General features: G+C 44.3%; 1 protein-coding gene across 1 annotated transcript in view; it reads right to left on the bottom strand.

Moving 5' to 3' along the window:
- LOC138580188 (alpha-2-macroglobulin-like) overlaps nt 1-15662 on the bottom strand; it is a 450387-nt gene that overhangs the window by 140722 nt on the left and 294003 nt on the right. The window contains exons 22-23 of the mRNA XM_069650526.1: nt 14761-14812; nt 11256-11342 (exon numbers count right to left, since the gene is read on the bottom strand). Of these exons, the coding sequence (XP_069506627.1) occupies nt 11256-11342; nt 14761-14812 (139 nt within the window). The remainder of the gene's footprint in view (nt 1-11255; nt 11343-14760; nt 14813-15662) is intronic.

Raw genomic sequence — 15662 nt, 5'->3', positions numbered from 1 at the left:
CGTGTTCTAGTGGCCTCAGGATTAAGTAACGGCACCAGCCACTTGCTTCTAAAGCTTATCACAGAGGACATACAAAATAAAGGGAATACTTCTTTCTGCATCCAAAGGACAAACATGGCAAGAATGTGATGACGTTCAGTCCCATCGCTTGGTGATGGATGCAAGAGGAGGACCATTCATTCGGAATTTCAAAGAAAGAACTTTCTGATTGAAGTTCTCGACTATATGAAGATATGTTTCCGCCCTATTCAATGATTTATTTCCTAAATACCTTGCTGTTAGCCTGCCACTAGTTACACTGGACATCTTACGGAGTAAAGCCTACTCTTGACCTCCTGCAAAGACATCGCAGATAGAAACCACCAAATTAGGGGCATTAAGATCTAGAAGCCTTTCCTTGATTGCCCAAAGCCACTTTTTCCAGTCCTAATTTACATGAGTTGTGTCTCTTCGCTGGTGCTTTAGCACCACGTCTAAACCCAGAGTATTGCATTGCAGAACAAATAGGAGAGAGAAGGGGTGTGAAGGTGGGCACATAGATTGTGGGTGCTGTTTGGTTTTTACACACATTTTGGCCACCCCTGGACCTACTAATCCCTATGACCATTCCCACCAACTAGCTGCCCCTCCCTGGTCAAAACAGATCCTCCTGGGATCTCCCTGAGCTTTGAAGTATCATCAAGCTTTGTGCTAATGGGACCTGCCAGTGGTCAATTATAAGCAGCTTTCAGAGAGTTCATTGCTTAATTGCAGTTGCAAATGAGCCCCTGGTGTAACATAAAAGTCTTAACTGAATGGGCCTTCAGGAGCTGCTATCTAGGCAGTATGTGTGTCCTTGCATATGTTCCCTGCACTTAATTAATAACAAGCCTTTTCAAAGCCAACAATTGTGGCTTGTGTTTTGCTATTAGGTAGGCATTTGCTGGACACTGACATATGCTTTGCTACTCACAACATTATCCAGATGTAGCCATCTTATGGCCAGTTACTACCATTTATTTATTTATTTGTAATGTGCCGTAGGCATCAGGGCGTGGAGAAAAGATGGATCGAGAGCATGGGAAATATAATAGAGAATTATCAGTAGTAAGTCAGCCTAAAAGAATGAATAGTCTTCAGTTTACAGGGTAAGACCTTTCTTTTCCCTTAACCCGTCGGGATCTAGGGCATGTCCATCGCCTGGAGTCCTTCGATCTAGTATTTCTGATAGAATCCTGGACAATAATACGTGTATTCAGATATCTGTGGGCATCACCAAATAAACATTTGTGAGTCATGATGTTGATTTTAAATTCTATTCACGCTTATACAAGAAGCCAATGCAGTTCTCTTCTGTACTATGATATATGTTCTGGCTTTGGTACATCTTTTGTAATTCTAACAGCATCATTTTGCAGAATCTGCAATCTTTTGATACAACGTTTTCTTGCTCTGCCTAGCAATACGTTGCAATAGTCTAATCTTGGCATGACTAAAGCCCTAACTAGAGTAACACAGTTTGTTGGTGAAAAAAAGCATTTTATCAGGCGTAATAGCCTGAAATAATATTGTGTGTTTTTGTCACGCTTACAACTTGAGCATCTGCATTAAGTCATGCGTCAATGGTAACCCCAAGTGTTTTTACTTTATTTACTTTATGTATTAGATGTTAGTCAATACATAGCTTATCATTATCCACTCCTAGCTTTTCTCTTGCTTGGACTGAGCCAAAAATCTAAAGTTCAGTCTTCCGACTATTAACGCAAAGCCCATTTTCCATCATCCAAATAGGAAAGTTGTCGTATACGGACGTAAACATTTCTGTGTCCTTTGTGTATTCTCCACTCAGTCTAAAAGAATCTTAGTGTCATCAGCATAATTGGTCAAATATTGTCCCATAGAATCCAAGAGATCACACAATAATCGACAGAAGACATCAAAGAGGGTGGGGGACAAACAGGCCCCCTGCAGAACTCCACATGTAATAGACTCTGAATTAGATGAAGCATTTTCCCCAAAAGTCTCAGACTTTCTATTACTTAGAATTGTCCAAAGCCATTTAACCGTGTTTGTGGAACAATTACCAATTTCCTGGATATATGTTCGAAGTTTGGAATGATCAACAAGATCAAAGGCCGCTGAAAGATCTAAAAAGATCAGCAGCCCATATCTACTATCATCCATATAATCTAGCATTTCTGTTTGTAAATCTAGCTTTGCAGTCTCTGTCCCATGGGCACTCCTAAAACTGGACTGCCGCTGGTGTAAGATGCTTGATTTCTCAAAATGCTGTTGGAGATGGATAGCCGCCACCGTATCAACTACCTTCTGCAGAAATGGGACATTGGTAATGGGTCTGTAGTTACAATACACCCTAGGATCAAAATTCGTTTTTTTAAGTAAATGGGTAACTGTGACACTTTTCAGAAAGTCAGGCACATCATTACCTAAAAAAAGAAGCATTTGTAAAACGAGTCAGGAAAGGCGCAAAAATATCTAAATTCTGTAAAACAATTTTTGAAGGTAGAATATACATCTGTCAAATAGTAGGGCACATTTCATTGAGGAGTTTAGTAAGAGAGTCCACTGTAATAGTCTAAAATGAGAAAGGAGGGTTTTCATGAGAACGAGATTGAAAAGTTGGACTCTTAACAGTAAGATTACTATTAGTCTCTTTTGTGTTAGCAATAGTACATTGTGCTTTATACACTTTATCCGAAAAAGCTTTGTGTATTGCTTCACAATCCACATTATTCGGAATACAATGTTTTATTTGGGCTTTGGGTTTTTCCAATGATCTGACAATCTCAAATCATTTCTTAGTATCATTGGCAGAGTTGGAAATTTGGGAGCCAAAAAAGCCCTTTTAGCTTGGAAGATTTCTGTCCGTTAGCTTTTCTCTATAACCTTCCATTTCGCTTTATTCTCTGGGGATTGTGATTTAATCCACAGCCATTCAGCATTCCTCTTATCTTGTTTCAAGGAGGCAAGATGTGGTGTATACCACGTGTGGTTATTTTCTCTTTCCCTGACATTTCTTTCTTTCAGAGGTGCAATTTGATCAAGTAACTCACGATTCCTTTGATCAGACTTTGATATAGTAGGTAGTTCATGGTCCGATGTAGAAGCCATTAATTCATTGATATATTTCTGTAACTCGTCAGATGTAATTATATTAAAATTCCTACTAGTGACTGTTTGCAACTTATTAGGTCTATGAAGTTCCTTTTTAGTAAGAAGTATCTCAAAGATCACTGTGTAATGGTCTGACTAGACACAAGGTTTAATACCAAGTAATTGTAGATGTACATTTCTGCTACAACCCAATCAGGGGCGTTACTGTGTTAATGTGTTGGTTCTTTTCTCAATATAGTGAAATCGTAATTACATAATATTTGCTCTAATTCAATAGATTTCAGACCTTTAGGGTTACCCAGCCATTTGTCAACATCTGCTAATATAACTGAATGGCTATTCGGTGTATTAAAATTTGACAAGATGCCTGATATTTCATCCAAACACATAGGTGTCTCCGTTGGCGGACGATAAATCAATAATATTTAAGCAGTCACTAGGGAAAGTTAAAACTTTCAGATTTATAGTTTCACACCCAGTACATGAGAAAGGTGTTTGAAAGAAGTGAATTGTGGCAATTATGGCAACACCGAAAATACCTGTTCTGTGTGTACCCAAAAGCTCAAACTGTTGGCTTTGCACAAGCTTTGTTTTGTATCACATTTATATTTAATGTGGTCATCTTTACAGTGCGTTCCTGATTGGCAGTGACACAAATTCAACAGCCATATAGATGTGGTGTAAAGACATGTGGGAAAAAAAAATTGCCAGCATTGTGATGTCAGTTGCCTATGTCAAGTCCCCCTTTCAGAACGACGAGAGGTGGGTGGGGTGGCATGGATTTTAGAGCAGGCAAAAGAAATTCTTGCAGTATCAGCAGTTAAAGTGGAAAAGTAGAAAAGAAAAAGTGTAACTGGTTAGAATTTCCAAAAATCTACTTGAAGACAGAGTCTCGAAGGAAGGCAGTTCCATAAATTTGAGACTTGAAAATAGAGGGATCTGCGATTGAAAGCTTGATACTTTGCTGGGAAGAAAGACGGTCTCTTTCAGAGGTGATGAGTAGAGATAATGGTTGTTTGCTTAAGGTCGGGATGGCAAAGATGAAACTGGATGGCAAGGTAGCCAAGGGCAACATCCTGAGGTGCCTGCATGAGGCATAATGCTTTCAAATAAGAACATTGTTTCATCGACAACCATTGGATAACTACCAAGGTCGCAGTGGGGTGACCTGTGTAATCAAAATGCAAGTCCAGCGTGGTATGAAGGAACGCATTTATCAGCTGATAGAGTAGTGCTATAAAATGGGGAGGAGGGCTCTTTCTGATATCTGCAAAATTGAAAACCTAATAAAACAAATCCATAAATCCTGGGGCACAGGTAAGTATAATCAAACTTAATAGTAGAATGAAGTGCGGTAAATAGGCCCCAAGAGCCTGCTTCTGCTTTAAACATGTGCACACATTTTGCTTGCGGCAAAGCCCACTGCGGCCGGTTCATTAGTACAGAACATGCAACCCCCAGCAAAGCCTTCAGAGAAGCAAACAGGGGTTATTTTTCGAGGTCAACTGATTAGAGCATACAGGGTTTGCCAGTGAATGATGAATATATATATATGACCATTTTATAATTCAAGATCATTTATGTAATGTGATTTTCTAGTGTAGCTGGAAATACCCACATCAGTTTCAAAGCACCCACAGATCATTTTCCCTGGGAAGAGGGCTAGAATGTTCACAATATGCATTAATTATTCAATAGTATATCCGGGGGTCAAGGCTCTGATGGTGTCCTGGTGGGTAGCCGTTTCCATGGGAGGCATGAAGAGGCGACCAGGGCAAAATAATAAAGTTCCGCTGGTCGTCTCAAATGGATCAATTACATAATTTTGTGTTGTGGGAATTGGGGGTGAATTGTGACGTCACATTATTGTAATTGAGGGCGGCGTGGGAAGGTTCATGACCCAATGATCAATCACAACATATGTAGTTCTATATGGGTGCAAAGTGCTACGAACAATCATTTCTGGTGGGGAGATGTTTTCACACAATCGCAAATGCTAATTTTTTTACATTCTATAAAAGTTTTCATTTTGAGAGTAGTTCTTTGACAGTGCCTTTTAATGCAGTTCTGTCCGCGTTCTGTTTGAATTTGCTGTCCCAGCTGCATCTGGGGCCCTGAATAAAATTGCGTTACTTCTTGCACCTGTGTACACTCCTTTTTGAATACTTTTGTAATTTCTGGTGACCCCTGACACACCTGTTTGGTGGAAGCCAGAGGACAGACACTTGGGATAGTTTTCTGCTTTGGCAAATTCTTTGCCCTGGCAAAATCTTATAATTATGGGCATGGGCAAGGGAATAGAGTTGTATTACGATAAGCTGATTAGTTAGGTGATTCGGAACTCTAATCCTTGTCTCTTTGGTTGCCACATTGTATATTACTCTTGATGCCTTTAGGACCTTCAAGTTCCATGATGCAGTGTGTCTCTGCACTATTATTTTTTCATTGTCTCTATGGATGTTGCCTTCTAGGGCCTTAGGTTTCGATTCCCCACTACACAGCATTTCTCCTTCAGGGCAGTATGAACTTAGACTCCAAGTTCCAGCATGCACCTGTTTTCCATTTGCTCATTGTTTCAATGTGTTTTCATGATAGAGATGTCCACTCCACACCGCATATATTGCTTACACCAATATACCATCTGCATAGAAAAAAAGAGAAGCCAGAAATGCCTTTGGCGAAACTATAGGTCGGCAAATCTCGGCTACACCAGTGTGGTGTATGCATGGACCAAGATCATCAACATTGCTGAGGGTAAGGGATCACAGCTGCAGACGTTGCCTGGTTCTGAGAGAGAAGTGGACTGGTATGCCTGGGAGATGCAGAGTGACATAAAGGGAAGACCTGTGTCATTGCTGTTTCCTCAACACCTAGAGACTCATGGGAGAACTGAAGAAGGTCCATGTCGCCCGGAAGAATCTAAGAATGAGGTCACACGACAAACAGGGTTTTTGCCATATGGGGAATACCCAGGATTGGCCTCTAGCTTGGCCATTACCCCAGGGTCAGCAGCAGACTGTCACAGTCAGGGGGTGATGGGAACTCAGACGTGGACCCCTTGCTCACTGTTCTCAGAGTGGCACAGCTCCACCTCACTAATGAGGCCAACAAGCCTGAAACACGTGTCTGGGGGTGTCTGGGGTTGCTGTAGGCACTCGTTTAAAGGAGGTTTTCCAGGCATTTCGTTGCTGGACTGCCCTTGTGGGCGGGACAAAGACTGATATGCAAATTAATATTCCTCCATTGTGAAAAGTACAGTGAGCAAAAAGCGATGGCTGCGGACTCTTAAAGTGGGAAAAACACCAACAGGTTATCATGCCATGTTGTTTCTGGAGAAGGGCGTCTGCTACCTTTTTTGTGGAAATGGTGACATGATTTAACTTTGTTGTAATAGACAGACATCAGTAATCACCACCATGAAGTTGAGGGGAGGGGCAGAACGGAGAAGACTAGCATAATTATGTCAGGAGAGCATCCATGGAAATCTATCGCAGTAAGGGCAGTAGTCAGGCTAGACTAGTCGACTGGTAAAGGTGATCGACATGTCTCCCTGATAGAGTAGTTTATGATGAGGCCGAAGAAAGAGGGCTAACGGGAGGGTGAGGTGTGGGAAAACAGTGGACTGGTATTGGGGTGGATGCTGGGGGGTAAGAAGCAGGTCAAACAAGGGTGTGCGGTAGTAGGGATTGGGATGTGAGGGGACAGTGAAATACTGGGGTTAGGGGAAGAATATAGGAAAGAGGAGTATCAGGGGAATGGGGAACAAAGATAGGCAGGCTCAGGAGGACCTCCCATGACAAATGTAAAAAGACAGTGTGGTGGGGCAGCGGTTGGTGGCGGTGTAGGAGAGGATGAAGGGGATTGGAAAGGGCAGTGGCAGGGGAGGGAGGGTTGTGGTTGAGAAGGGGAGCACTGGGGAAACCCTCTTCATAGGAGAAAAGAGTGAGGGTATAAACGGGGAGGAGGCAGGAAAGTGGGGTGATTGGGTCCCCTTTAGTTGAGCAGTTGCATTGGTCGACCCCCTAAGGTCCAACCATTATACAACTGTTCATTGAAAAAAGAAAGGGTCGACCACCTTGAGGGGGAATAACTTGGGGTTGACCAAAAGACTGTCGACCAACATGGGTCGACCATTAGGCAAAGCCCCAATCATGGGTAAGCCGATATGCAGTCATGTTGAGTTGCGGTTCAGATTATGGACGATACATGTGAAACCGTTGTGCATTTCTTGTATAGGATGGGCTCTGCTGATTGCTTTGTGTGGTTTTTCAACTCTACAAATATTTGGAAATGCTCCAGGGAGGACTGAAGATGCAAAATTGGAGGTATGGCTTCTGGGCCCTCAATAAAGATCATCAACAGCCCTTTCTGACACTGCCTGTCGGTATCACAAAACAAACTAAAGATTAGTTAATGTGAAAAGAGATTGCTTTTCAGTTGCTTGTGAACGAAAACACTTGGCGTAATTTCCAACAAGAAGGGCACTCTACTGAAAAATCTCTATTGTGACGGCCGGATCAACACAGAAGAAGTGGTGCAAAGATGTCTGTCTGGATTATGGAACCTACATCTGTCAGAGAGAATGGATAAGGAGCTGCTGTCCAGAGCTCAAAGGACATTGACTTCAAGATCACCCACCGGCCATCTGACAAACAATGCAGCTTCTACCCAACTGGAGAGATGTGGTTCCTTAGAGTGAAGCTATAAACTAGGTGGGCTTTAGAATTCCATAGACACTGCAGCCAATGCATCAAAAGACCAGGAGGACCAAAGTAGATACAGGGCCTCAGTACGACCCAGGCGTTAAGGGGTTAACGGCGTCGTAAAAGGTTGCAGCGCCGTTAACCCCTTAACGCCTTACTATGAGGTCCCTTTACGGCTCCCGACCTTAACAGCTGGTCTGTACCAGCCGTTAAAGTAGGGACCCGCAAAGGGACCTTGAAGGTAATTACGGTACCGCAATTTGCGGTACCATTATTACCGCCTTCCACTTTCCCATTGAGCCCTATGGGGCAAAAATGGGAATGGGGAAGGGCCAATGGTAAATGGGGAATTACCGCTCCGCCAACCTTGGAATGGGGTGGTAATTCCCCATTTCACCATGGCGGATTCGGTAAGTTACTGGCGTTAACCATGGTGCTAATAGCGCCATTGGTTAACGCCAGGGTCGTAATGTTAAATTTTAAATGTTAAATGTTAAAGCTATTTGTGCCGTGCACCGTCACCAACGGAATTGGTCCCCAGTCGCTCTGGCGGATCTGTAAACGATAAGGGGGGATGGGTTAGTAAGGTGAAGAGGGAGTAGGATAGTGAGAGGAGTGGTGTTCTGTTGGCAGCTTCAACTTGGTATACACTAGATGCTGAGCTTTGGTGCAGGTATTGGATCGGTTTCAGTCCGCGTGTTTTGTTGCTCCGCGTTATATGTTGTTGCAGTGTTGTGAAGTGCGTGCGGCTTGTGGTGCGAGAGATGGTTTTGTGAGTTTTTGAGTTAGATAAGTATGCAGAGTTTGAGGTTATATTGGTTAGTGGGTTACCTGACCTTTAGCGTGCTAACATTCACAGTATTGTCTAAGTGTGGCACTTGTTGGCCTTCACAATCCTATCTAGATGCGGCGCAGGCCACTGTTCAGAATTCTATCTAGGGGTGGGCATGCCAACATTCACAGCTCTATCTAGATGCGGCGCAGGCTGGAGTTCACAGCTCTGAGTGTGGCACATGCTAACATTCAAGTTTCATCTAGGTGCGGCCATGCTATCCTTCAGTCAAAATCCTGTCTAGATGCGACGCAGGCTAATGTTCACAATTCTATCTAAGTGTGCACATGCTAATATTTACAATTCTATCTAAGTGTGGACATGCCAACATTCACAATTCTATCTAAGTGTGGACATGCTAATATTCACAATTCTATCTAAGTGTGGACATGCCAACGTTCATAATTCTAACCAGACATGACGCAGGCTAATGTTCACAAATCTATCTAATTGTGCACATGCTAATAAGGGAGGTAAGATAGAGTGGCAGGGGTTTTCTGGAGTAGAGTGATTGCTCTACTCCCCACCAATGCCACACTCACAGTTTTTGTTGGTGTCTGTTAGCTGCTGGCTTCCTTGGCGTCCCCTGCGGACACCTGCAGACACATCTTGGAGCCGCCAATGTAGGAGCCGCCCTTTGCCTCGTGGTCCTTAGTCGTGGGGGCTGCTGGGCAGAGGGCTGCCCTGGGGAGATGGCTCTAAAAGTGTAGAATGAGCCAATCAGGGTGAGGGGGTGGTCTGGGAGGCGGGAGGAGGGAGGGGAGGAATAGGGGAAGCGGATGGGAGCAGGGAGATGGGACCACGTGGGGCGCCGGTACCAGGAGGCACACCGGGCCTCGGATTCTTAAATAAACGAGCCCTGGAGGATCTTGTGTGGGGCCTCACTCACCTGTGCAGCGCCTGGAAGAATGGCATCTGCACGGGTCCTGCGGTCTCTAAGGCCCTAGTAAACACGGCCTTTGGGCCAATCGCGGGATGGGGGCGGTCTGGGAGGCGGGAGAAGGGAGGGGAGGAATAGGGGAAGTGGATGGGAGCAGGCAGATCGGACCATGTGGGGTGCCGGTACCAGGAGGCACACCGGGCCTCAGATTCTTGAATAAACGAGCCCTGGAGTGTCTCGTGTGGGGCCTCACTCACCTGTGCAGCGCCTGGAAGAATGGCGTCTGCACGGGTCCTGCGGCCTCTAAGGCCCTAGTAAACACAGCCTTTGGGCCAATCATGGGACGGGGGTGGTCTGGGAGGCGGGAGGAGGGAGGGAAGGAATAAGTGAAGCGGATGGGAGCAGGGAGATGGGACCACATGGGGCGCCGGTACTAGGAGGCACACCAGGTCTCGGATTCTTAAATAAACAAGCCCTGGAGGGTCTTGTGTGGGGCCTCACTCACCTGCGCAGTGTCTGGAAGGCACTGCACAGGCCCACTGTTTCCATGTACAGACTGGCGCTATGCTATGACCACGTGCATCTTCTGAGGTTGATCCAAGCAGAAGAAAAGGTGTTATAATGGTTGCAAGTGGTAGAAACTGGTCTTGATTGCTTGTCAAGTCTAGGATTTATTTAAAGAGTGGATCCTAAAAAGATCCCTATATTTTTCACCACTGTAAAAGGCATGGACTATTGCCCAGTGAGATAGGCCAAATAGATGATGGACCCAGTGAAGGATTTGCAACCAAAGGATCTCAATGTTTGTAAGATTTAACTTTAGAAAATGTTTGCTCTGCCAGTCATCCAGTGCAGGCATATTACTAGAGAAAGTAGCAGACTGTATATCTGAGTGAGACTGCAGTTTCAAGAACATTTGTGTATCATGTGAGGAGCCAGGAATGACACACGGGCACAAAGGTTTTGGCCATACACGTTTATTGAAACAAGAAGGGGTTGGGAAATGCCTCACTATCCCTAATCTAGGAGATCTTTCCCCTATTAAATTCATCTTTCCTTTGTCACACTCTCCAACAAAATATGTCATGTGTCCGTAATCCTATTCTGGCACTCCTGGCGCTGCCTGTGGGTATCCAGACCCTCAAACAATGTCACCCCATACCCCTGAGTGCCACCACTCCCCAAGGTGGTCCTTCCTCATATAGCCGCACCCAGGGTCAGGATCAGTTAGCTGCTGCCATCCCCAGGAAACCTGGGGAGAGGCTATCCCAGGGAAAGGAGTGATGACATCATCAGATTCATCACAATTGTCTATGTTGTTCTAGAAACTATTGCCAAACAAAGGAAGCAGAGATAGCAGCGGTTGAAAATAGACATTGAACAGGATGAAGGAAAGTGCATTGGAAAACATAACAAAAAAGAAAACATATACTCACATATCATAAGATAGGACAAAGTAGGAAAACAGAAAATCACAATTTAGGATCACATTGTGTCACATAAGCTAGCTTAATTCAACACAATATCACTGATCGTGGACTTGTCATCTTCCAGGAAAAAACAAATTATATATGAAGAGGATGAAAGAGAAATTGACAGTTTTAGAGACGCAGATTTTTCAAACCAGGAAATAAGTGCTATAAATTGATGGTTCGAGGATACCAGAATACTTTAGCAGATAGAGAGAGGGAGACCTGAGGGAGGGAGGTTCTCATCAGTCACTCACCAACAACTTGTATATAGACTCGGGCGGAACCTTCCACCACATTCTCTGGAAGCTTGAGGGAAATCGTCTCGGTCACTGGGTGATCTTCTGCAAAACAACAAGTACACAGTGAGAGAAATGTCCATCTTTAATAGTCAGCTCTGATGCACAAGGGGTCCTCAAAACCTAGGACATCACATCACTCCTCGCGCCATCTGACTCGCTATACACCGACGGTCCTATCCTCCCTGCCACCCGGTACAGCTGTACCCCTCCTCTGTGCCCCTCTGTATCCTACCGCCCGCTGTATATCTGTTCTGTTGTGACCACTGAAAAGTGCTACATTATGCATCTGTAATGTTGTAAACCTCTATTATATATCTGTTTTGGTGTATACCTCTGTGAAGCACTCTATTATATATCTGTTTTGGTGTATACCTCTGTAAAGCCCTCTGTTATATATCTGTTTTGGTGTATACCTCTGTAAAGCCCTCTATTATATATCTGTTTTGGTGTATACCTCTGTAAAGCCCTCTGTTATATATCTGTTTTGGTGTATACCTCTGTAAAGCGCTCTATTATATATCTGTTTTGGTGTATACCTCTGTAAAGCCCTCTGTTATATATCTGTTTTGGTGTATTCCTCTGTAAAGCCCTCTATTATATATCTGTTTTGGTGTATACCTCTGTAAAGCCCTCTGTTATATATCTGTTTTGGTGTATACCTCTGTAAACCGCTCTGTTGCATCTCAAAACCAGGTCCGCGCTCATTAAATACCATAATAATAATAAAGGGGTTGTCTGGCACAGAGCTCTCCATCTTTGGGTTGCCCAATGCATTCACTTTCTAGTTGGATTCCAGGTAAATGTCCCAATAGTCCAGCATTTCACCTACTTCTTACTGCTACAGTCTTCACTTCAAGTACATGCTGGAAACAATGGGGGCCAGATTCAGATGTCTGGTAAAAATAGAAATGTGTTGTTCCCAGTGGCGACAAGCATCGAGTTCAAGACCCTCTGCATTGTCCACGAGGCTTTCTGGGGCATGGATCCGCACTAAATCCAACTCTCTCTTCCTAAGTATCTCCCTTCTTGAGCTCTTTGCTCATCCACCTCCAACTCTCTAAGGGTAAGCCGCTTTTCCAAGCAGAGAGTTGGGGGCAGATCTCTGTCTTCGGCTGGGGCCTCCCTCTGGAACAGCTTCCCTGCCTCTATGAAACTTGAGCAGAACCATCTTCAGCTCTGGAAGCAACTCAAGACCTTCCTCTTCGCTTCTGCTTTCTCTCTTCCTCTCCCTTGCTGATGATGCGTCTGTTCCACGCACTGGTCACCTGGCCACCCTCTGAATTTGGGCACACCTCCCTGCTTGTCCAGTTGCACCCAGCACTTGTGGACTGTATCTGTAACCCTACAGTCCCCTCTCTCTGCACTTATGAGCACCTGTTAGCTGCACTTTCCGATTACCTGCACTGAGCCAACCACTGGCTGCACTTTTGATTACCTGCACTTCCCAATGCCCAGCCCATTTTTTGCACTTCTCCCCTTTCTCTTCCCCTTCCCTGCGCTTGCGCGATCTGAATGACACAAGGCCCAGTAAGATCGTTGTTTTGTCCTCCCTCTGTTTCCCCCTCCTTGTCTTGTCGCGCCTAGCAACACTTGGGTACAGGCGTGTTATAAATGATCATATCATAACAACACTTTTCCTAAAAGCACCATATTCTGTAAAAGAAAGAATGTGGGGTACTGACATAAAAGCCCCAATTCTTGCATGACCCTGATTTTCGTGCCCGCCAATGGTCCTAATGTCCAACATTAATGCAGGGCAGGGACTGTGGGGGCATTCTCTTTGCAGATCACTACTTTTTGATTTATTTAAAAAAGGGTTAACATTTGGCAACTGTGAGGTGTCTTTCTTTTCTACACCAATGCACCTATGTTATGTCAATGTGGCACTGGTGAGCAGAATGAGCTTGCCTTAGTGGTTCAGCAGTTGCAGCGGTTTCCGACAATGAAGTGAGGACCAATGCTGGCGAACAATAGTGGGGGATAAGGTTCCAATCTGCTTCTTTTGGATTCCAAGAGGATCTGGTGGAATGTAGAAAAGTGTCGTTCCTTCAAGGAACAACACTTTTTAAATGTGTGCAGGCACATCAGAAACAGTCCCCAAGGTTGGCATCAGGCCGTAAATCGCTGACATGGAGCACTGGACGAATGTGGCAGATTCCATGTGAGGCTGCACATTTTGAATTGCTGTACAAAATGGTGGCTATTTAGAAATGTCTAATTGTACCGCTGAGCGTCACTTTTTCTAACTTTGCCACGCCCACAGAATCGGGCCTACGGGGGGATGCTTGGTTTCCGTGCACATCCATGTTTGGACCCTGAGTAGAGTGATCTGAGAGCTATCATAAAGGTTGCTGACAGGCAAGACACATGAATGCATTGCATCTGCCACACACAATGTAGGACAGTAGTCTGCCAATCTTTAAATCCACTCAGAAAAATGCACTTGATTGGTGCACAGTTTTGATGGCCATTACAACCTGGTGACATTTCTACTCTGAGGAGCTGAGGGCGGGGCCATGGAAAAAGGACACGTTCAGAGGCCAAGCTGGTGTTTTAAACCAGTATGAAAAATGATTAATATCGGCTGTACCACCATAGGTTTGAGGTGCTTTGAAAGAGCCATATTGGCAAATGAGCACTAAAGTAGTAGGGTTCCATGTGTTAATATCCCCAAAAAAATATCGCCATACACAAATATTGCCATATTTCTGCAGCGATATTAAGGCATGGAACCTGCGGGGGACACCCCTGCAACCCCTGTATTATTTTAAAAGGAGTGGGGGACACCCCCCTGCAACCCCTGCTGCCAAAAACCCCAGATATTATCGGCAATAAAAATATCCACTATGGCTGTTCCTGATAACTGTATATACGGCGATATTTGTGTTGGGGATAATATTACGTAATACCAGTAGCAGTGACACATGTAAGGAAGGGTAGAGGTGCACCAATAGAGCTGTGTGGTGGTCTGACTTCTGAGATAGCAAAGCTAATACACATTAGGATTAAGGTACACTAGAAGTTGGGGTGCATTGGAAAAGCTGTGTGTGGACCTCAGAGTGCGGCAGGTCACGTTGAGTTGAGATGTGGGCACTATTTCTGAACTATGGATGAGCTCCAGTGTTAGAATAGTACTGGTTGCTGCAGTCAGGCGTTGTAACAGAGCAGTGTGTCCGTCCCAGTACTGTAAACGCAGACGGTGCTGCAGGTCAGTATAATGGTAATTTAGCAGAGCTCTGTGTGTGTCTCTGCAGTGGAGTGAGCTTCATGGGTAGAACTACACATCACTCCAAGCACTATCTTAGCAGGAGTTGGAGCAGGTCGGGAGTGAGGAGGTTTGGCAGAGCCCTGCTGGTCCCAGTTCTGGGATAGCAAAGAGCTGCTATTGAGGTTAATTAGCAGAGTGATGTGTATGTGTTGTTTAAACCTGCATAACGCACATCAGGCTGGACTAGCTTACCCTTTGCACACATCACAGTGTTGATGGTCTCTTCCTTCTCTACTCCTTCAGGCTGTAGAAAGGAAAACACACAACAGAGAATAAATAGCATGAGTTTGACTGAAAAGTGGTCATCAGGCGAGCAAAAGAAACATGCATAGGCATCACGATATGGATTGAGCGTCATTATGAGTACAGCAGTAATTTCACAAATCTTATGTGGAAATACCACCAAACTAGTTGGTCCATCAGATTTACTGTTGGATTACAAGTGGTGGTAAGGTAGTGTTGATCACCATTTTTGAAGTCCATTGGATAACATGGGGATTTTTGTTGATTTACCATAAGTGGTATTTCTGATACAGATGTGTGGTGGTAAAGTGGAGGATTTACCTCCAGCTATATGCTCAAGGTGACTCGTGCACTTCACCTTCAATCTCGAAATTTCAGTGGTGCGGTAAATCCACTGAAGTTGTAATGAGGTCCAAAGAGGAACATTTGTGGGTAAATGTGGAGGTGTGCCAGAATGTGTTCTATAGCGTATGTGAGGGAGAGGTCACACTAAACAAAGAAGGTGTCATAGGAATAGATGAGGCTTGGTGATTTATTTTCAATGTTAGCAAACATTGAATCAGGGCTAACAGTTTTAAAATGCAAAATTTTGAGAGAAATTCTTGGGTGAAACATGGGTGGCTTCATTTTGCCTCAAAAGACAATTTTGGATCAGGAAACCACCCAGTTGTTTTTTTCGGTGAATTAACCTCACTCAACCCTATATCATATTCCAAGATTGAATATGGGGGTTTTGAAAGATCGGTCTTAAATCAATCTAAAGGACACAAAGGGGTCACGTTAGGAGGTTTCATCGGATGCATACTATTTCTAAAGGGAATGTGTGATGTATTTCAAGGAGTGTGATGTGA

Source organism: Ambystoma mexicanum, chromosome 3p (assembly GCF_040938575.1).
Source record: "Ambystoma mexicanum isolate Mex_15411 chromosome 3p, UKY_AmexF1_1, whole genome shotgun sequence".
NCBI lineage: Eukaryota > Metazoa > Chordata > Amphibia > Caudata > Ambystomatidae > Ambystoma > Ambystoma mexicanum.
The sequence above is the reverse complement of the archived record's forward strand: the minus strand, read 5'-3'. Positions and strand labels throughout refer to the sequence as shown.